This window comes from Lissotriton helveticus, chromosome 10 (genome assembly GCF_964261635.1).
Source record: "Lissotriton helveticus chromosome 10, aLisHel1.1, whole genome shotgun sequence".
NCBI lineage: Eukaryota > Metazoa > Chordata > Amphibia > Caudata > Salamandridae > Lissotriton > Lissotriton helveticus.
The window spans coordinates 11,541,675-11,564,758 of NC_136071.1; the positions used below are offsets into that span (position 1 = coordinate 11,541,675).

The 23,084-nt window shown below is 48.1% G+C and overlaps 1 protein-coding gene across 3 annotated transcripts in view; it reads left to right on the top strand.

Annotated features, from left to right (window-relative positions):
* FAM120C (family with sequence similarity 120 member C) overlaps positions 1-23,084 on the top strand; it is a 434,870-nt gene that overhangs the window by 33,619 nt on the left and 378,167 nt on the right. For all 3 annotated transcript variants that reach the window (XM_078664559.1, XM_078664560.1, XM_078664561.1), the window contains exons 2-4: positions 3,517-3,763; positions 3,978-4,060; positions 4,388-4,516. In XM_078664559.1, coding sequence (XP_078520685.1) covers positions 3,517-3,763; positions 3,978-4,060; positions 4,388-4,516 — 459 coding nt within the window. The remainder of the gene's footprint in view (positions 1-3,516; positions 3,764-3,977; positions 4,061-4,387; positions 4,517-23,084) is intronic.

Consider the following 23,084-nt stretch of genomic DNA (forward strand, 5'->3'; position numbering starts at 1 on the left):
AGAGGCGCTCCGGATCTCGAGGCCTGGAGCCCATCGAAGAAAGTGCCACGACGCAGAGGCAGACACGAGGCCCCTCGGTTGGTAACAATTTTGTATACTTTTGGCCGTGCTTGTTTTTAATAGTATTCTGTCGCCCTTGCATTTTGTACTTTCTCGTGGTTTGCGAGGTGCGGTCAGTGGCGTGAGTGAGTGCACTGCCCTGGTTGCGGCGAAAAAGAACTGGCGGGGGAGCCCCACTGAGCTCGGATGCAAGAGCGGGCAGGAGGAGAGCCAGCAATAGGAGCGGGCAGCGGCATGGAGGCGAGCTCAAGAGAAATGCGTGTCAGCGAGGAACCTGAAGAATCTAAAGAATGGGCATTTCATGTGATCTGGGAGGCTGGATGGACAGAAGGCTCATGATCTCACAACTTGGAACTTACCAACGTCTGCAGCGAGTCAGTACAGGATGGCGGCATTACCTTAGATGGCCAGCCGCTGCATTGTAGGTCGTGCGGGCGCTGGTGCCCCCGAAACGGTTGAGGACAATGTCTCCCGACATCGTGTGGTGAAGGTAAGCACACCAGCAAGGTTCCGGTTAACAACGTATGTCACGGGAGCACAGTGTAGCCATGGGTTAATGCTTTGGCGTACCGGGTATAGTTGTTCGGGCGCAGGAAGAGTTGCTAGAGCACGAGGTTTACCAGGAGGCTCTAGATATCAAACTGGGAGAAACCAGCTTGGCATTATTTGGGGCTCAACGCGGCAGAGTGTTATTATCTCGGCACCCCTTCCCTGTTTACTATTGGGCGGAAACGGTTATCACGAGGTGAGCACAGGCTGTTAATTTGTTAACCGTAATGGACCGGGGGGCGCATTACAGTCACGGTTAGTCTGCAGAATATGAGCGCAGCCGGGACGGGCTGCGAGCGGCGCATTGGTCCGTAGTGCTAAAAATATCGAAGACTGTGGATTTATAAGTCTTCTTGATGTGGATCCGAAACTGCCTGAACAGCTGGCATTGATTTATTGAAGGGGTCAGTGGGGATGGTCCCACTTGCTCAAATCGACTACTCCATCACAGGCGTTGGCCGGTTTGTACCTGGCAGGCAAAGGGATCCACTCTTTGCAGGCATAGTAGGGAGGGCGCGGGAAAGCCTTGTGCAAAATGCAAGAAGCAACGGGAGGCATCAGAGCCACTCACAGTACCCCATGCGGAGCACCAATGGGTCGCTTTGACTAGTGGCGAACACTCAAGGTTATGCAGTGTAATCTGGAGCAGAAACACTCGTTTCACGGATAAGCTAAGCGAAAGTATAAGGATCAGAGCAATGCGAGATTTTCTGGTGGACGCAAGGTATGCTGCATACAGTTCAGGTAAAGATGGTGTGGGGAAGGGGAGAAAAATAAACCGGGCCACACTTTGGGCAAGATAAAGAAGAATGAAGCAGGGCTTATGAAGTGAGAGACAGAAGATGGAAGGAAAGAGGGGCGTGCTGCACTGAAGCTGCATTCACTTAAATTTGATGGCATTTTGCAAATATGATTTAGCCGTGTGCTGCTAAATATTGGTGCTATTCTATTCCTATGTGACTTCATCCAAAAACCGTCTGGGAGATGAAAGATTGACCTGTCCATGGATTTACTTTAATTTGAAGCCAATGTTTTAAAAGTATGAGTGCCGGCCTTCAAGCTGGCGTCCCAGCCCCCAACAGTATCAAAAGGTGTGGGTGCCCAAGGTGGGACCGGGACAACCAGAATTTCTTTTAAAAGAAACGCTTGACATGATGCCAAATATAAAAATTCCATCGGCTTAGCTTATTATGTTTATTTCTCTTGAGAGAAACGCCGCATAATTGCCCTGTGAGGTATTGGTTGGCATTTTTTGTTTGTGTGGTGCCCTAAAGAGAGAGAGGGGGCATCACCAGTCATTTCTTTTTTTTATTTTTTGTTTTTGGACAAAGGCAATAATTCTGATTTATATATGTTGATGTGCTGACCTCAAGATTAAGCCAATAGGTCTGCTTTTTATGTTTTGGTAGTCCGACCCTTTGACAAAGCCAGTAGGTCTGCCTGACTGAAAATAAACCCCTTTATATAGTTCCTTTATGTAAAAATACAAAACCCTCAAACTCACTGAACAAAAGAAAAGTTAGAGTGAAGTTACAGTTAGGTGCAGTAATAATATCTTACTTTACGTTGAAAAAAAGTTTACATTCACTGAGAAAAAAAAACGTTAGTGATGCTACAGTTAGGTTAAAATGTCCATTGAAACGAAACATTTTTAAACATATTAGGAAATTGATGTGTTTAAAGTATCAATATTAAAGCGGGACCTTGAGGAACAGAGTGGCTGTCCAGAATTGGAAAAAAGTAATCGTAAAAGAAAAGTCTGCCCCCAGATTACAGTAAAGAGTGGAAATGTTGAAGTGCCACATTAGATACACACTTGGTGTGTTGTGATTGCAGTGTAGTACCAGGTTAGATAAGTAGAAGCCGGGAGACGCGGAGATAAACTAGGCTAATAGCGGGGTCAGGACCCTTGATGAAAGTACGACCACAGGGCGCCAAAGTTCCCGCCCCCGAGATGCACTACACCTGATGATTGCGGGTGAAACTTCACCAAGACTACTTGCTGGAAAGTATTATCACTGCCCCATCTCAACTTATTTGAGTCAAATTAGCCTCATATTAAGGTTATCATTAATCCAGGGAGGTATCATTACATTACCCTGATGAAAGCCCCAGACCTTTTTGGGCCTTAGAGTAGAGCTGAAACATGTCGGTATAATACAGGATCCTAGGACCATAATAATCCACTTACCCACAAGATATTGTTTTTACTTTCCACACCTTCTCTGCTAATAAAGGTATACATTGGAGAAGTTGAGGGATTTTTAATCTCTAGTTTAGCCCCCTGGTCATCCTTCTTGTAAGTGCTCTCTGGAATACGGTCAAGCCCACCCTGACCTTTAGGAGTCAGGGTGAACCCAATGATGAAGCATGACACTACTAGAGTGTGTGACGGTTATATATATTTAAAAATTTTTTTTTTTTTTCTTCACTGCACTAGTTGTGCGGAGCTACTGTGCCCACTCGGAGTTACCACCCACATTTTCCCTCTGTTCTTCTAAGGACCACACCTGTGGTCTTAGGTGGGATACTCGTGTTTTCAATGTAGATACACTAGGGAGGACGTATCCCCCGTATCCCCTTCAATTGTGCAGGGACCTCTCAACCCTCTGGATTTAGAAAAGATCCCCTTTTTCGGATCTCAAATGTATATTGTCAGTATAGTTTGCTGACCAGTACTGAGATGGGTAAGTAGGTAGTGTTGAAGTGTTGCAGTACAGGTTTGTTTGAGATTGCAAGTATAAATTAGATAAGTTGCTACTGTTGGGTCTGTATGCGTGAGGTGGCAATAAAACCCAATGTTTAGTAAATTGATCAAGACAGCCTTTAAGGCAGTTTCTTGGCTTGTGGCCTTCTGTGGCTTTTTTGGTTCCTGCTAAGGGTCTTCTTTCTCCCGTTCTTCTCTAGGTGTTCCAGACCCTTGAAGACCATCACCTTGAAGTGGTTGCCTTCTACAGAGAGAACGGCTTTCATGGTTTAATTGCCCACGACTCCGAATATGCCCTCTGCAACATACCTTCCTACTACAGTTCTCATGCTTTGAAACTCAGCTGGAATGGGAAAAATCTTACAACCAATCAGTTTCTCATGCAAGAGGTTGCCAAGCAGCTGGGCCTGAAGCTTGCCCACTTTCCTCTTTTTGCAGCCCTACTTGGTAAATATAAACAAGTTAGTGGTGGAGGTAGATCTGCATTCCATTTGTGCTTCCCATCCGAGGCTGGTTACCTGTTTCATATAACTCAACACTGGGGCTGGTTGTGTTGCTAAAACGAGGTGCTTACATTTATAAAGCATTGTGTAGTGCTTTGAGATGGTTCTTTGGAAGGCTGCACTTGGGAAATACACAAATAAGCTTTTATTTATTTCAGGCAATCACATTCTTCCAGATGAAGACCTAGCTGCTTTTCACTGGAGCCTGCTCGGACCAGACCACCCTTTGGCCTCACTGAAGGTGATGCCTGTTCCTTTTCTTTGCAGAGTTTTGTCGCCCTGACGCTCTCCGTTCACCAATTTCCACTATATTGAGCGGCACTCTGTTTTTGCCCTGATCCATTTCCCTGTCATTTTTCACTGCTAAATTATGCTTTAGACAAAGGAATTCCTTGTTCTCTAAAATGTGAAGAATCCTCACTCACACTTGTATGCACACACCCAAAGAAGACTAACTCTTCAGTCACTCAAGCCCTCAACACTCAGACCTCTGAGGGAGGTTATTTTAGGAATTATGGGAGCCTTCTTTCACTTGCTTTGTATTTTATGTCTCTTTGTCCTTTTATAGGTGCGTGCTCATCAGCTAGTCCTTCCGCCCTGCGATGTCGTGATCAAGGCTGTCTCCGAGTATGTGGCTTCAATCCGAGATCCATCAAACCTTGATATGGTGGGAAAGGATGTCTTTAAACACTCTCAGGTGAGACTGTCCTACAGACCTCTCAAATTGTTTACTTAAACTCTGGTTTGGTTGAACATAGGTGTTTTTTTTTTTTTGCAGAGTTTTATATAGCGCAAACTAGAACCGAATCAGTTATCAGAGCGCTTTACATAGCACCAGTTACGTTACATGAGGACACACTTTCATTTTAGGCACGGGGAGATTAAGTGATTTGCCCAGAATCACAGGGGTTTTTTGGCATCGTTACCGAGACTCGAACCCAGATCCCCAGGTCCGAGGTCGAGCGCCTTAGCCGTTAGGCCAACCCCTCTCCCCCAGACGTGCCCTGGTCCCATAGTGTGTGTTAACAGGTAGCTGGGAAGCTTCAGTGACGAATGAAAGATTATTCTTCTGCATGTCTGTTATGAGCTGCAGTCCAGCAATGTGCTCCACGCTGATTGTAGTCTTGGGTGATGTGGGTAATGTTAAAAGATGGCATGCTGTTTTTGTTTTGTAGGGACTGGGCTCTAAATGTTAACAGGTGTGGACTTTCTACCACACCAGGCCAATGCAGCTTTAAAAGTGCTGGGATCCAGAGATAAAGTGAAGTCCAGCACAGATTTTCCAGCTGTTTAAAAAGACCCAATTTCAACTCTCCACAGTGGGAGACACCTTAATCTGGATCGCGATTGTCATAGTTCTTACCGATTAGGCTAGATTTGGGTTCCTGAAACAGCGTTGGAATCAAAAGTTTACTTTTCAATTAAATTATAATACTTTAAAAACAGATGCAGAGCCTACATTTGACATTTTACCCAACAAGGCTGCTAACGACCACCATAATGCCAGCTCCAACCCATTCTTTTGTTCCATGTTCCACTTGCTCAGAGCTTACCCGATTAGATGTGACCAAATTCTAGGTCCACATTAGATATAGGGTAAAGAAATACCTAGGAAAAAGTTCAGCATAAACAAATTCTCTTAGAAAATGGGAGTCGTATAAATCTGTTCAGTAGTTTTTGAGAAATTACGGTTTAAAAAAATATAGATATCTGGGCAGTTAATGTCCAAATATGCTCTTGGCCTCTTTAAAGGGAACTAGTCAATCATGATTGGTTGATTTCAACCTGAACAATGTTTTGGCAGCCATTACAAGACTTGATCCCCATGTACCATAAATGAATTAAAAAGAAATACGTAAGGGGCAGAGTGAGCACATCCAAACCCCACAGGGCATCTGGGGAAGCCCCTCCCCCTACTTTATTGGCCAGCCGCAACATGGACAACATGCTGTAGCAGCCGTTACAGGGCTCTGGGACATGGTCCCCATTAAAATGGTTGTAGTGAATGTCTGGTTTTGAGTGTCACAAAAAGGAGCATATATAAAGGGTGATAACCGATTTTAATTTTATTTATTTATTTATTCAAAGTTTTATATAGCGCGAACAGGATCCTTACAGATATCAGAGCGCTTCACAAAGACAGGGAAGGGGCAATAGGAGTAAACAGAGATAATGGGAACAGTATAATAGTCAGTAACATGGTAATAACATGGATGATAAAAACAAACATAAAACCAATCCATATATGATCAGGTAAGTAACATGGTAACATGGTAATAACATGGTAATAACATGGTAATAACGTGGATGATAAAAGCAAACATAAAACCAATCCATATATGATCAGGTAAGGGAGTAGTATAGAGCAGCACAAGTCATTGAACCCACTACAATGGTGTACAGGTGGATCAGTAAACCAACGTGTATCATATCTTGGTCGGTAGTAAGAGAGTAGCGTAATAGTGCCCCCAACAAGTCGAGTATAGTGCCAGGGGATAGGCAGAGCAGCGGTACAAAGCAATGCAGAGTCTCGGACCCAACATCTGTAGCGATCAGGAGATCTTGGCCAGAAGGATTGTTTTCACCTCTTTCTTGAAGAGTGCAGTGGAGGTGATTAGCCTTGTTTCAGGAGGGAGCGCATTCCAGATCCTGGGTGCCATTCCTGAGAAGGAGCGTTTGTAAGTTTTCGCTTTCCGAAATCTACGAGGTTTCAGGAGTAGATTTTTAGTACTCCTATTGGATCTCGAACCTCCTGATATAGACAGCTTTTGAGCGAGGTAGTTGGGTGCCTTGTGGTGCACGGCCGCGTGTGTCATAGTTGCAATTTTTAGCTGTATTCTGGCTTCAAAAGGCAGCCATTTTAGAGACTTTAGGTCTGGGGATATGTGCGAGTGCTTTCTAGAGCCAGTAATGAGTCTCGCGGCAGCGTTCAGGGAGGCTCTTAAGGGTGCTGTTGTGGATAGTGGGAGACCGCTGAGGGTCGCAATTCCGTAGTCTATTCGAGGGATGACTAGAGCTTGTACAGCAGTTTGGAAGTCTTTGGCCGGGAGGAAGGGTTTAATTTTCCTCAGCGTGTTAATTTGGAAATTAGCTGCTTTTGTGGCTTTGCTGACGTGCTGCTGCATGTCGAGCTTGGCGTCGAGTGTGATGCCTAGGGATTTCGCCGAGTCCACGATGGTAGGTTGGACATTGAGTGCTGTTAGGTTGTTGAGCCAGGTTTGGGTGGTGGAGATTTTCGCCGGAGGTGAGATGAGTAGGAACTCAGTTTTTAGAGCATTTAGTTTGAGGTGATTATCGGCCAGCCAGGATTGGGTGTTAATAAGCGTGGAATTCAGCTGTTTGATATCTTCCGGGGATTGTAACTTTAGGTAGAGTTGTGTGTCATCAGCGTACATATGGAATTGAACATTGGATGCTTGAAGCAAGGTGGCGAGGGGTTCCATAACGAGGTTGAACAGTGTAGGAGAGAGGGTGGATCCTTGTGGAACCCCTAGATCTGCAGGCACAGGTGTAGATAGTACATTGTTGATCTTGAACCTCTGAGACCGGTTGTGAAGGAAAGACGAAAACCATTTGAGAACAGTTCCCGATAGCCCCATTCTAGTACTTAGCAGCTCCAACAAGTTCTCATGTTTGACCGTGTCAAATGCTGACGAGAGATCAAGAAGGATGAGGAGGCAGGACTCATTGCGATCCAGAATTTGGAGGGCGTCATCAATTATGTGTGTCATAGCTGTTTCCGTGCTATGTTTCGCTCTGAAGCCTGATTGATGAGGGTTGAGGAGGTCAAATTGATCAATGTGTTTTGTTAGTTGGAGTTGGACACATTTCTCCAACAGTTTGGCCAGGGTGGGGATATTGGTGATGGGCCGATAATTGTTTAGGTCAGACGGATCAGCTGTAGGTTTCTTGAGTATAGGCGTGACTTGCCCCACCTTAAGGGAGTCTGGAATGTGTCCTTGTTGCAAAGAGCTGTTGATGATCTTGGTCCAGAGAGGGAGGAGCAAGGGGATAAAGTCTTTTACAGCATTAGCAGGTAGAGGGTCTGTGAGGTGATTAGAGGGCTTCAAAGTGCAGAGCAGTTTGTGTATAGCTTCTTCCGAGTAGGTGTCGAAGTACTGCCAGGATGCCTTGTTTTTAGGTTGAGTGTCAGCCATTCTGGTGTAGTTGGAGTATCGATTTACATCCATGATGAGGTCATTTCTTATGTTGTCAGTCTTATGTTTAAAGAAAGCAGAGAAGGCTTCACAGTGTGGGGTGTCATTTGTTGTGCTATTTGATTGTGTGGGTTGTGCCTTTGTTTGGGTCTTGATTAGCTCGAACAGTTTTCTTGGCCTATTCTTCGCTTGGTCCAACTGGCGGCTGAAGAAGTCCGACTTTGTGCGCTTTATTTTCCTAAAGTAGGCATTTCTCTTGGTCTTAAGCTTTTTGAGATGCAGTGCTGAAGGGTCCGATCTCCAGGTGCGCTCTGCCATTCGCATATTACGCCTTTCGTCATTGAGACTGTCATCATACCAGGGGTTAGAAATTTTGGTGGAGACTCTCTTCAGTTGCAGAGGGGCGACTTCATTGACTATTGTATTCATAGAGTCAAGGTAGTGGTCAGTCAGTGATTGAACATCTGAGGCACCTGAAGGGGGAAGGAGGAGGTTGCCGATGTGGGGAGGTAGGGTGGAGGGGTTAAGATTCTTCAAATCCCTTTTCCATGTTTTGGATTTGATTGGTTGAGTAGGGTTAGGTTTAACTTTTTCGTTGATAAAGAAGGTGATAATGTGGTGATCTGACCAATCGCAGGGTAGAATCGCTTCCAGTTGAATAGCGTTCTCTTTAGCAATGATGAGATTGAGTATCGCGCCTTTGTCGTGTGTTGGTTTATCGCATAATTGGGTGAGGTCAAGCACATTGAGGAAAGTTTTTAGACTATTCACCGCAGTGTCTTTCTGATCGTTCCAGTGGAGATTGAAGTCACCCAGGTAGACTTGAGTGGTCTGCCGACCGGCGTTGGAAGTGATCAGGTCCATGACTTGTTGGGTGAATATGAGATTGTCACCAGGCGGGTGATAAATGAGATGTAAAGTACATACTTGTTTGCCCTCACTGATGATGTCTAGGCAGAGGAGTTCACAGGAGGAAAGGGAGGGGGAGGTGACTTGAGTAACGGAGAGGTTGCTCTTAAAAATGCATGCAATTCCCCCGCCCGTCTTGCCAGGAGACCTGTCCAGCCTAATGATGTGATAATTGGGGGGGACTAGTATGTCCATAATCTGGGTAGAGGCTTCAGTGAGCCACGTAATTCTAATATAAATCATTATTGGTGGTATCACGCTAATACAAATCTGACCTTCGGCTGGGATTTTATGAATCATGTTTTAGAGAAAACTGTTTTCTCATGATTTTCTCATAGAGGTTATGAAAGATGCTCCAGAAGCTAAAATGAGAGCATATTTTCTGTACATTCTCCCTGTCTTTCTCAGCCATGTGAGAATGAAGTCTGACATTCTCAGTAAAACATGTCTTCCATCAGGAGCATCTTCCATCTGATACCCAGTGTTCTATTGCAGCCTCCGAGTGTTCTAAAGAACAACTAGAGCCCTAACAGTCTTACTTATGACAAATGTGTGGCACACACGAAGCCATCTTGATTGAATCAAACTGGTAAAACTTAAAGCATTTAATTTAGAAGGAACAACATGAGGAGGTTCATTTTGTCATAAACATTATGGTTAGTGCTGTAGAAAGCAAAATTGTATGAAAGTAGGATCTGTTTTTATGGTTACCCCCACTGTTTGCTGGTGTCATTCTGCCTTGTGACTAGCCTGACTGGGATCCTGCTAATCAGGACCCCAGTAACTCTGTTCTCTCCCTAAATTGGACTATGGTAAGTACTTTCGTACCACCCTAATTGGCTACTGGTGTACCCTGCTAATTCCCTAGTATATGGTACTAGAGCATTGGTACACCGGGGGTCTCCCGTGGGCTACAGCATGTATTGTGCCACCCATGAGAGACCACCCAAATTGTGACTCCAGGCCTGCCATTGCAGCCTGTGTGAGCTGGTGCTAGCACCACTCACCACAGATATACGTTTCCTTATAGCTGAGGTCACTGCAATTAAAACCTATAAGTCACCCCTGAGGTTGGCCTTACAATCCTGAAGGCATGGTGCTTGGTTATAAGTGTGAGGGTACCCTGCATGAGCAGGACACCCCCCTACAAACCTTGGAGCCGATTCCCCTGGCTTTGTAAGTGCTGTCAGCCTTTTTATACATATAGTGAAAATCAAGTCAATTACGAGATGTCTAACTATATATTGACTGCACCAAAACTGGTCATGTTTGGTATCAAACATGATGGAATCCTACCTCAACACCGATTCCAGTGTTGGATGTAGGATCCCATGTTCTGTGGGGCTCCCCTAGGGAGCACCCCTGTATTCCCGGTACCAGCCTTCCAGGGTCTAACAGCAAGCTAGGGCTGCTGCCGACCTGAGACATGATACTGCCCTCCTGCTGCTGAGCCAAGCTTGAGCAGGGGAAGGCAGAACAATAGGTTTCTTTTCACAGGGACAAGACAGGAGTTAGTGTGTTGGGTTCTGGTGGGGGCACTTGCCAGCACCACCATACTGCTTTGAAGGGCAGATTTGGTGCCCTCCTAGCATACTCCAGTTGGAACCAGTTCAGGGAGCCGTTGGCTCCCGCTCTGGCGTGAAACTGGACAAAGGGCATGGGAGTATCCTCCCCACTGTCCAGCCCCTTCCCAGAGAGGGACCCTTGAATCGTCCCAACCCTTTCCTTTGGGTACTTAAGGGCTTACCTGAGATTCGTTGTGGGGCATGATTCAGATCCGGAACCACTTCATCTTCAACTGTCTGGGCACGTTGGACTTTGTTGGACTTCGCTTTGGGAACCGAGACTGCATCAAGGAAGACTCCTGCTGCTCCTGGTCTCGTCGTCCTGCCAGTCTTCTGCGTTGTCTGTGCCTATGCTCCGTCCAGGTTCTTATCCAGGCCTGTGGGCATCAAAGACACCCGAAGGAAGCTCCCTTGGAGTGAAGGAGTCACTCTACTGCATCTGCAGGCACGTCAACTAAGCTGACATGTCTGCTGCTCCTGTTGTCCTATGGACTCAGAAAGGCTAAGCAACACAGGTGGTGGTTCTGCAACTCCCTTGAGGTCTGCACTGTCTTTTCAGCAAGTTTGAAGCCTGTATCCCTGGTCGGAACCGCTCAAGTAGTACCTCTGTGCACCGCGTCGACTTGCCGTTGCCTAGGCTTGTTGACTCTCTTCTCTAGAAATCTTCGGGCTCCAGGAAGCTCCAGCCTCTAGCATCTCTCGCTTCCAAGATCTTCATCCTCAACGCATCCTCTGCACCAGGGGCCTGCATACTTGGTGAGCTGCTCAAAGTCCTCTTTCGACTCCTATACCTCTGCTCTTTGGGTCCTCTTGAGGGTCTTCTTTGGTTCCAGTGGCCTCCCCTGCTTGCTCAGGGCCTGCTCTTACTCTTCTGTACTGGATGGGTCTCTTGGACCTTACTGGTACATAGGCTTGTTGGTGCTCCCGCCAGACACTGACCCCCTGGCTCTCGACTTCCGACGTGGGACAGCTCGTGAAGGCTCCTGGTCTTTCACAGCATTGCCTGGTCCTCACAGCTTCAGCGACAATATCACTGTCCACTCTCCTGCTTCTTCGTTCATCGGTGGTCATTGGTCTTCTGTGCCTCCTGGTCACTCCTGAGTGGCATACTCTGTCCCCTCTGCTTGCAGGTACTCCTCTTCAAGAATCCACTCTTGGATTTCAGCAGACTCTTTCATCTTCTTTGCCAGCGGCATCTTCCCTGAAGTTCTCCATTGTGGTCTAATGTGGTTCCCGACGTCACTTCACACCTATGTACCCGGCTTCCCTGGTGTAGGCATCCTGGTTCCCGGGGTATCCACGGGTGGTGTGACTCTCCAACCTTCCGTCTTCTACGGGGTTTCTTCAGGGTCCTCTGGGAAGGGTCCTTCTTCTTGAAAACTGCACCAGCGACTTCCTCATTGACTTGTATTCAGTACGTGGTCATATTTCCACTCTGCACCCGGCCTCTGTGGGGTTCCTGGATACTTACCTTGGGTGATTCCTTGGGTCCCCAGCTCTTCTGGGTCCAGTCCCGACTTTGGTCGCGGGTCACATTCCACTTTATTAGTATATGGTTTGGTCTCCCCCTGGAGACCACAGTGTATTTGTGCTTCTTACCTGTTCTATTATAAAAGTATTGTGTCTATTGTTATTATATCTCTTGGTAGGAGATATACCAATGTGTGAGTGTTTATAATAAATACATATCTCTATAACTACACTGTGTGGTCTTTTTCACCTAATCTACGTTATATGATTAGTACTGGTAAAATAAGCTGCTTTACACTCCTGGACTAAGCCTGAAGGCTGCTCTCCACAGCTACCACTTAGAGAGCGTTCTAATGTTGTCTAAGACCACTAAAAACACCATAAGGGTTGTCTGGATTAGTGCAGGGTGCTTCACTTAAGTGTGCACCATCTGCAGTAAAGATATCAGTGGGTTACAGAACTTTCTGTTTGTGTACAGTGTCTTTTTAAATGTTCTAACAATTTTTAATAGCACATACTGTTTTTTGTTTTTTTTAGATTTTTATTAGCGATTTGGCTTCAGAATTGTACATTCTGCATAAGAAATTAACATCAATAAACAGAAACCTCTCCATTGACAATGTAGGAATACAATATATGGTACACCGTGCCCACATTGTGTGGTTGTAATACATGTTTGGTAGCTTAACTAACATTTCCCATCTCACCGCCCCCTCACCGACATGAATCCCCGGCTGCAATAGATAGGTAGCATATGGCGCTTATGTACGACTATATATCAATATCTTGTGTGACTCTAGGTGTATGAGGCAACAATTACTATATGTGTTTGGGTACCCACTGGACTTCCTCTACCACACCATCCCCGCCCCTATCATCACTCTCGGTTTACATCATGTAATCAACAGTTACTTTAAAAGTTTATGGGCTAGCTTCAGGGTTAGTTGAAGATTGTGGAAGCTCACAAATATTCCCTCGGGATTCATTCCATTTCCCCCATATCTTGGACCATTTTTTGGGACAGCCCCTATGGGTATAGACTGCTCTTTCCGCCACCATTGCCGCATCCATGTCATTTTCCCACTGTGTCTGTGTGGGCACTGTTCCAGATCCCCAGTTCCTAGCAATATTCCTCTTCGCAATTGCTAACCAGAGCGTCGCCCAAGACTGTAGTCCAAGGCTGAGGTCTGTAGGCTTCCATATATTTAATATGCAACACCCGGGATCTAGCTGGACCTCTACCCCACCCACCACTGAGATTTCAGTCAGTAACTGCTCCCAGTAGGCTTGTATTTTAGGACATTCCCATTTGATATGAAAGTACGTTCCTATGAGCCCGCAACTGTAGGAGAGTAGGGTCTGCAATCCTATGATCACCCAGATTTTTGCTTTTTGCTTCACTGGTTTACGACTTTCCCTGGCTGTGGGCCTGCTAATCAGACCCACAGCTTAGCTGTTCTCTCTAATCCAAATTGTACCCAGGTACTGAATTGGCACTGGGCCCTCTCAAGTCCCTGTACCCAGGGCTGAGGTGCACCCAGAAGTCTCCCAGGGGCTGCAGCATGTATTATGCCACCCCTGGGCTGACTAACTAAATCAGACACAACTGACAGCTGGGGCAGAGTGGTGTACTCACCCTCTGCTGTAGATATAGTATTCCTATATCTAAACCTATATGGACACACAGATCTCCTATCAGTCACTCCTATGGCAGGCCTTAACAATCCTGAAGGCAGAGTGCTTGGAATCGTGTGAGATGGTGCTCTGGCATGAGCTGAGCCTGTCTGCGGCTTTCGGGATCCATCCCGTAGCCGTTTCCATGATATCGCATACCATATACTCTTAAGTGCATTATAATCCTCGCGGTTATATGCCAACTCTGGTATCGCTTTATCAAAACATGTCGAGTAAGGTGTCATACGAATTGGAATACTAACCCCTCGCCAATTCTGGCGACGGGGTTAGCATTCCACCCTTCTAGAGGGACACGACATGTATGTAACCTGTAACCCCGGTTAAAGTCAGACAGAGCCTTAGCTCCACAAAATGGATGCTGCCACCGAGACACAAGTCTGCCCTCCTGCTGCTGGGAGTCCTCCCAGCCCAGGAGGCAAGGACAAAGGGTTTCCTGCCAGGGGCGGTGCCAGCACCGTCCCAGACAGGATTTTGTGTATCCTAGGTAGGCAGGGCTTTAGAGGAAGGTGACTGCAAGTGGCACCCCGGTGCTCACTGTGCATAGGCTGGCTGAAACCAGTTCCAGGGGCACTCCAGCCCCTGGCCTGGGGAAAGCCCGCCAAAGGAGAGGGGTGTAACCACCCCCCTCCTAGTCCCACCCATAGGGCAGGACTTAGTCGCGTGCCAGCCCCTTTTTGCAGGATAAAGGTAGGAACTGGCCCCCTTCCAAATCAGATCATCTTTGAATCCTGAAACTACTTTCTTCAAGAAGGAACTCAAGACTCTTCTCAAGATTTCTCCCCTGTGACTAAGGAGTAGTCACCCTGCAGCAGCAGGCACCAACCAAGCATCGCGGTTTGTTGCCAGTCTCTCCTTCGGATCAAGACTGCTCCAGCACGACGAGAACCGGCTTCCCTGGCACCTCTGACCTCAACCTACATCATCAGCCCAGCTGTGATCCGTGGGTGCGACGAGACCTCGAGGGACCGGCCATCTTCAGAACTGCACGACGCTTGTCCAGCACGACTCCCGAGTGACCCTCGACTGAGTGCTTTGGGGTAAGAGAAGCCCCGACCCTGAGCAGCTCCAGCACCGAAGTTCAGCCCCCCTGCATCCACGAGATCTGCGTGGGGCCCTTCTGCTTTTCGCTGCTCACCGCGTTGTCCAGGTCGCTTGCCCGTTGGCTAGTGGCCCCCTCACGACGCTCCACGACGACAACTACTGCTGGTCTGGTTGCTCCAGACTAGCCCCTGCTCCCCTCCAAAAGAGGAGCACCCTGGACCCTCCTGGTCCACTCAAGACGCCATTTTAGGTCCACCGCGTGGGCCTTGCATTTGCCAAGACTTGTTGCCCAATCCTGGGTCCAGCGACGTCGACAGCAAGAACCTTCGTGGGACAGCTCGCACCTCCATCCTGGTCGCCGACAACGCCTCCTGGTCCGAGAGACTGCAGAGCCCAGCAGCGCCCACTCACCTGACTGCGGTGACTTCGCCCGGTGCCATCCTGGTGCCCACGTAATCACTGGCTAGTGATTCAAGAACTTGGTCCCCTCTGCTTTCAGGTTTTCTTCTTCCTTGATCCAGGCTTGGATCCATCGAACTTTTCTTCACTGGTCGCCTGCCAGCAACTCTTTCTTCAGGCTCCTGGATCTTCAACGTGGGTTTCCGACGCAACTTCAACCCTATGCAGCCGCAGCCCCTGGGCTAGGTAACCTGAGTACTCCGGTGCTCCAGCATAGTCCAACACCCTAAGTGTTCGGATCCACTCCCGTTTTCGACCCACCTAGTCGGGTTCGCCCGAGAACAGTAACTTTGTCTTTACTAGCCTCCATAGACTTTTTCCCGCCTTACGCGTGAGAGTTCCCACTTTGCACACGACGTCCACAGGCCTCCTGCATCTAATCTAAGTGTTTAGTATTGTAGGACTAGCGTTTCTAAAGTCTATGAGAATAGTTACTTACCTGCTAGTAATTCGCATTCCACTTTTGTAATATATGGTTTTTCGTGCCCCTAGGGCATTTGTGTAAATTGTGCGACTTAAAGTATTTTCTTAAGAGTTTTGTATTGTGCTTAGCTCCCTGGCTCATAAAGAGTTCAGGGTAGACTTGTTAGAAATAAATATACATTTATTTTCATAACTTGTGTGGTGTCCTTTCACTTGGTGTTCAAGGGGTAATGTGATGGTAAAACAGCTGGCTTAACACGCCCTCTAGAGTCTTAGCCTTAGACTGCTCGTATCCATGCTACTAGGATAGCTGGTCTATAAGGTTGACTTACAACCAATCATCAATAAGGGTTGTTTGGACTGATACATAGTGATCACTAGAATAGTGAGCACTGCATATCAGGCCAACTTCTCACAGCAACCTCTTAGACAGATTGGATCAGGTGTATGCCCCAGTTTGTGCAACATGGTGCGAGAGTAGTATATGCGGTGTAACACCTTAAATTGTATTAGTTTTAGCCGAGACGGGATAGCCGCCTCCCTGGCCGATGCCAGCGCATCCATCCAGTCCGAGTCCTCTATGTCTCCTAGCTCTACCTCCCACTTGCTACGCAGCACGACCATAGGATCCGGGAGATTGTTCACTAGTTTACGGTACGTTTGTGAGATAGCTTTTTTGTCCAAATAGTCAGTGAGAAGTCTGTCTTCAAGGGGAGAGGAGTCAGCTAATTTAGTGCCTGGTGGGATTGCACTCTGTAGTGCGTGCCTAATTTGGATGTATCGGTACAGTTCAGTATCCGCCATTCCATACCTCTCTTGTAGAGCCACAAATGATATAATTTCTCCCCTAATCCATAGGTCCTCTATCTTCGTGATGCCGATGAGGTCCCATTGCTGAAACCCTTGGTGTTAGCCAGGGTGCCAAGGAGGCGTGTCTCCCAGAGCGGGGTGGCCAAAGTGAGCACTCCCTCCCATCCCAGGGCTCTATGTGCGGGGTGCCAGATTTTGACCATGTGAGCTGTGGGGCCTGTGAGCGTGTGCCGCTTTTTATTAGTGTACAGGGCCTTCATCAAGTGATCCACGGGAAGTACATGTCTGTCAAGTCTGTATGCTGGGTCATGCTGTGGAGCGTGAAGCCATTGGTTTAAAATCATCAGCTGTGCAGCCCAATAGTACAGTTTGACACTCGGTAAGGCTATACCCCCGTCGTTATAACTACGGACCAGTTTAGACTGCGCTATACCGGCCGGTTTCCCATCCCAAAGTAAGGAGGAGACCTCTGCGTCAATGGCATTAAAATAGGAAAGCGGGACTGGGAACGGGGTATTGTGGAGTGCATAGATAAACCTGGGGAGTGCAAGCATTTTAAAGAGTGCTGCCCTTCCCAGAAGCGTCAGTGGGAGGGATCTCCAATGCGTGCCATCCGATTTGAGCCTCTGCAGGGGTTTCATTAAATTTTTTTCCACGAATACAGACTCTGGTCACTGTTTGTAATGTGCAGTCAGGGGGCAGGGCTGGCATTTGGCCGTGTAGCAATTATAATAGTGATTTTGTCCAATTTATGGTGTAGCCTGATACTGCCCCATATGACGTGAGGATGTGAATCAGGGCTTTTCTTGAATTTGTGGGGGACATTAGATATATTAGCCCGTCATCAGCGTAAAGTGAGATGCGGTCCTGCCAGCCCGCCTCCCATGTGATTCCATGAATCAACGGCTCCGTACTTATTCTCGTCGCCAGCGGTTCTAAGATAAGCGCAAAGAGAAGCGGGGATAACGGGCACTCTTGTCGTGTCCCGCGTCCCAGCGGGAATTCCCTTGAGATATGGCCATTGGCCACCAGTTGGGCTAGAGTCGCCGTATATAATAGCTTGACCCACCCGCAGAATTTGGGGCCAAACCCATTTTTTGGAGCGCCGCAAATAAAAACGGCCACTCCACAAGGTTGAACGCCATTGTGGCGTCTGCGGATAGGATGGCGGTGGAGTACCCCATTAAGACGCCTAAGATTAAGGGAGGTGTTTTGTCCAGGCATAAAGCCAGACTGGTCTGGGTGAACCAAAGTCGTGAGGTGAGGTTGCAGTCGGAGTGCCAACAGTTTTGCCAGTATTTTTGCGTCCGCGTTCATTAATGATATCGGACGATATGAGGATGTCCGTTCCGATGGCTTTCCCGGTTTATGAATGGCTACGATAGAAGCTAATCTTTGGTCTCTGGACAGTGAGCCTTGTGTTAAACAGTCATTATACATGGGGGAGCATGTGGGGGGTAACTTTTTGGGCAAGTTTTTAATAGAGTTCCACCGGTAGAGCATTTGGTCCCATCGCCTTCCCGGTGTGGAGTGCTGCCAGTGCCTTTCCAACTTCTTCTATCGTTAAGTATTTCTAGAGTGTGTGCATGTCTTCTGACGATAATGTGGTCAGTGGTATGCTGTCGAGGAATTGTAGGCAATCCTCTTCCATCATTGTGCCCTGTGGAGTGTATACCTTTTCATAGTATGTGGCCAGTTCTTCTACTATTATTTGTGGGTCTGTGGTGGTGGACCCATCCGCTAGTGTAATCTGAGCTAGCCATCTGTCTGCCTTTTCCCTCATCTTCAACCATGCAAGCATTTTCCCCGTTTTATCTCCTAATTCATAAATCCTATGTAATGTATTCGTGTGTCTAGTTTTCGCCATATCTTCTGCATATGCTCTGTATTCTTGAGCTGCTAGTGTTCGGGTATGTGCTGTGTCGTCAGTGGGATCCAACGCGTGGGTCGTCTCCGCTCTCTGCACTTCCACCTCTAGTGAGTCGAGGCGTTCTCTATGCTCTCTCTTGTGCCTAGTGATTGTCGAGATGGCCTGTCCCCTAATTACTGTTTCATACGCTTCCCAGAGGATGGATGGTGATTCTACCGTTGCTAGATCTTCTTCGAAATAATGTTCGGTGGAAGTTGTTAATGCTTTCGCTATTTTGTGATTCTTCAGATAGCCTGGGTGTACAGGGTAGAGTCTCTGTCGCCTAGGGAGGTGCGTGGTGTAGGTAAGCTGAATCGGGGAGTGGTCCGAAATCCCTCTCGGTAAATGTTCTACTGCTGTTATTTTTTCCGACGGTATTGCTAGTGTCAATATGTAGTCTATGCGGGATAGACTGTTATGTGCGCCCGAGTGAAACGTATAGTAGCGGTCGGCAGGGTGTTAAGTCTCCATACGTCCGACAGTCCTATCGCATCCAGAATGTCCCTAAAAGCGTGAGTGGGTTTATTTGACTCCCTCCCTGGGAGGATTACGATCCATGGTCGTGTCAAGTACTGCATTGAAATCTCCCCCTATGATTAATTCACCCTCAGGGAGACTAAGCAGTAGTCTCCTGAGGTCTTGGAAGGCTCCTTGGTGTAGTGTCGGGGGGATATATACTGAGACTGTTATAATTGCATCCTTCCCATTGACAGGCGATTGCAGTGAAGCGTCCCTGATCGTCCGTCCATGTATTTTTAATGATCAATGGAGAGCCTTTGTATATCAGGATACCAACCCCTCGTGACCCTGAGGAGAGCTCAGCATGTGCGGCCATTTTGAATCCCCACCGGTTTAGCGCCTTGCAGGCCGACCCCGTCAAATGTGTTGCCTGGAGTAATACCACCGCAGGGGCTCTTCGTTTTAAATATTGTAGAACCAGTCCCCTCTTAATTTTTCCCCTCTCCCATTTACATTCCAGGAGATGAGTGTCAGGGGAGCGGAGACCATTTGTGGTGTCTGGGAACCGTGTTCCGATAGCTCACTGTCTGGCATAGAGCGTGAAGGGTGAGTGTAGCCTGACAACCTCCATGCTACTTTGAGTCGAATTAGATTGTATGCCATCCCACGGAGGGCATATCAGTAAGCCTGGTAAAGGGACTGCAGGTGCAGCGGTTAGCCATACAGTAGATAAGAGGTGTCTATGGAGAGATCGGTGTACTGGAATCAATGTGTGCGTTTGCGGAGGCGTAGTCCATATGTTCAAACATAGGTGATCATGGAGTGATTGGAAAACAATCAACATATAACAAAACCACAGAAAACATGTGGAGCCTAAAACCCTTACCCCCCTCCCTGCCTCCCTGCCCGGTGGATCAAAAACTTTCCACCTCCCCAACTGAGCAGAGCGCTTACTGTCCCAAAGCAACTGCATTGTTCGTGAGGGTGAGACTTCTGTGTCCTTTTTTTTTTTTTTTTTTTTAGATACCCAGTTCAACCCCCCCCCCCCCCCCCCCCCCCCCCCCCCCCCTCTCTCTACAATTGTCCATTCGGTGCTGTTTCAGATCTATGTCGAAAAACCAAAGGTGGTGATGGACGGAGCGTTGACAATACAACCACTCACCCCCAGTCAACTGATCTGGGTTTAATCCATCACCGTTCTTTAGCTCACTCCGCCACCCCAGTTCAGACGTGGCCATATGCAGATCAGTCTGACCCTGTGCCTCATGGGAACAGTCCAGCCCGAACTGCCAAGCCATGTCTTCCCTGGACCGGAATCAAGCTTCCCAGGACCGGTTTCTGGCATTACAACCGTCTTCGGCCAGGCTTGCTTGACTCCAGTGGCAAAGTGAGCAAGGGACTCACGTCTGAGCATACCCTGCCAACTTAGGGCGAACAAAGAAAAACCAAAGGTGGTGATGGACGGAGCGTTGACAATACAACCACTCACCCCCAGTCAACTGATCTGGGTTTAATCCATCACCGTTCTTTAGCTCACTCCGCCACCCCAGTTCAGACGTGGCCATATGCAGATCAGTCTGACCCTGTGCCTCATGGGAACAGTCCAGCCCGAACTGCCAAGCCATGTCTTCCCTGGACCGGAAACAAGCATCCTGGGTCGGTTATGCTCAGACGTGAGTCCCTTGCTCACTTGGCCACTGGATTCAAGATAGCCTGGCTGATGAGTATCATGAATCCGAAACCGGTCCCAGGATGCTTGTTTCCGGTCCAGGGAAGACATGGCTTGGCAGTTCGGGCTGGACTGTTCCCATAAGGCACAGGGTCGGACTGATTTGCATATAGCCATGTCTGAACTGGGGTGGCTGAGTGAACTAAAGAATGGTGATGGATTAAACCTAGATCAGTTGACTGGGGGTGAGTGTTTGATTTGTTCAAACGCTCCGTCCATCATCCCCTTTTGTATTGTTTCAGATCTATGTGGCCTACCTTCGGGGGTCCCATTCCCTGTCTTCGCATCCTACCTCAGGTCAATCGTCCGAAACATCAAGCCATTGGTAGGGCCGCCCCCACAGTCCCGTCACATAGCCCTGGGTCTTGTCCAGGATGAATGCAGCCGAACGAAGGTAGACATTGTGCGTCTCTTGTAGTAGATCATTTTTCGCATACGTCAGTAGCACAATATCGCATTTCAACACTTGTCCCCTCTCTCGTTGTTTACAGATAGAATCCGTCTTCAGGTGTTTCGCCTCGCATCCCGGTTCTTGGGTCCTCTAGCTGGTCTCCAGCCTTCCAGCCAATCTTGCTCTTCTTTCGGGGAATCAAAAAAACACGTTTTTCCTTCTGATTCAACGCGTAGCTTCGCTGGAAAAATCATTGAATACTTCAATTCACAGACTCTGAGTTCTTTCTTTACGTCAGTGAAACTTCTCCGTTGTTGTGCCACTGCTGCCGTGTAGTCAGGATAGAAAGTTATTTCTGCAGTGTCTATTTTGAGCGGCGGGGCAACACGTGCAGCCTGCAAAATGGCGTCACGATCTCGAAAGTTAAAAATCCTTGCCAAAATGGGACGTGGTGGTGCTCCTCGTTTTGGCTTACCCCCAGGTACTCGGTGGGCTCTTTCTACCGAGAAGTAGTTGGACAGTCCTTTTGGCTTGAGTTGGTTGTGGATATGGTCTTCCACATACAAGTCTAAGGCTGGGCCCCCTTTGGATTCTGGTACGCCTACCAAGCGTACGTTATTAGGCCGGGAGCGTCCTTCTTGTTCATAGAGTTTAGCCTTCAACATATTATCATCTTCCAGCTTTTGTACTTTCCGTTTTAGGTCCGCTGTGTCTCCTGTGAGCCCTGTCGTCGTCTTCTCAACTTCTAGTAGGCGACCCAATATCTTTGCAAAGTCTGCCGTCAGTAGGGAGACGTCTGTAGAAATAGTGCCCATTGAAGATTGCATCGTTTTTAAGGCTGCCATGACGTCTTGTAGGGTGGCCTTCTCGTTAGTGGTTTGGTCGCCGTTCAGCGGGGGCGGTGTGCGCGGTGGTTCCCCCCTTGAGGTGTCCGGGGGATCTTTATTATATGCATATTTTTCCAGTCTCGTGATCTGTTGAACTTGTTGCCCCCTGCCGCTCATTGTTCCTCTTTACAGTTTAGTATATGTCAGGCGGGTCGCAATCAGGCGAAAAACAGTCTTTATGGTATCAGGGTGGGGTGGGGGTGGGGGGGGCATGGGGCCTTGTAGTGCCCGGTTGTGTGCTAGTGTGGCTATGGTGGCGTTTCTCAATGCGTTGCAGCGCATGGCTTACCGTCCGAATGCCAGGATTTGGTCACTACGCCTGTACTCGCCGATCAATGGTATGCCCAGTATACGTTTGTAACTGCTGTAGGGCACTAGGTCGGACCCACCGCCTCAGATTTACCGCGACTTTTATGGGCTCCAAGGGTGCGTATGGATTCTTTTTGTTGAACTGTATACTGAGGAGGATATTGTGACCGTACCTCCTTCGCTCCGGTAGTTGTCGGCGAGGCCCTTTTCCAGGGTTGGCCAGCAGGATCTCAGGCACTGAATGCAATCCGCCACTCTCGGCTCCAATGACGCCAAAGGTCTGATTGTCGGGCGTCGGCCGTTCTTTTCAGTTCTTCGCTCAGAGCACTTTTCCACCATTGGTAAGGCGGGGGGGGGCTCGCTCCGGTCTGCCCAAATATATGCCGAGCGTGATGAAGCCCGGGCCCCCGCTCCAGTACCTTCTCCCCATGCCGTCGCTGCTATGAGCTCCGTCTTGTGCTCCACGCTCCCGGGCTTCGATTTTACTCTCGTCCCCGGTTCCAGGCGCCAAAACAGGCCGCGATCTTTACAGCGGCGGTGCGGCTCGAATTTTGTGAGTCTGGGGAAACAGCTTAGTGCGATGTGCACCGGAAGTCCTCCCGCTGGCGATTCTGTGTTTCAGCACCGTCTGTTGAGCTGATAAATGAACGGATTTTACGGGGAAGGGCTCTCCAGTCACAGAGCTACGTTAAGCTGCGCCCATCTTGGCTGGTCGCTAGCCACGCCCCCGCACATACTGTTTGAATTAGAATCTGGTTCAAAAAGAGGGGGGAGGTAGAGGGAAATGCTAGGTTCACCCTCCTATTCTAGCTGTAAACATACAAAAATTTGTGATCGCGGATAAAGGACCTAGCTGGGGTTGGTTCTTCTCATTATGATGGACCAACACTGGAAAAAGAAAGGAAAAATTTCCTTTCTTGAGTCCCCTCACTCACCAAGGTTTCCCCACGGTGACATGCTTCATCATTGGGGCCATCACAACCCGCTGCGGGTTGAGGCGTGCTGCGACTTGCGACAATACGCAGGAGCACTTTTTTGAGGAACTATGTGTG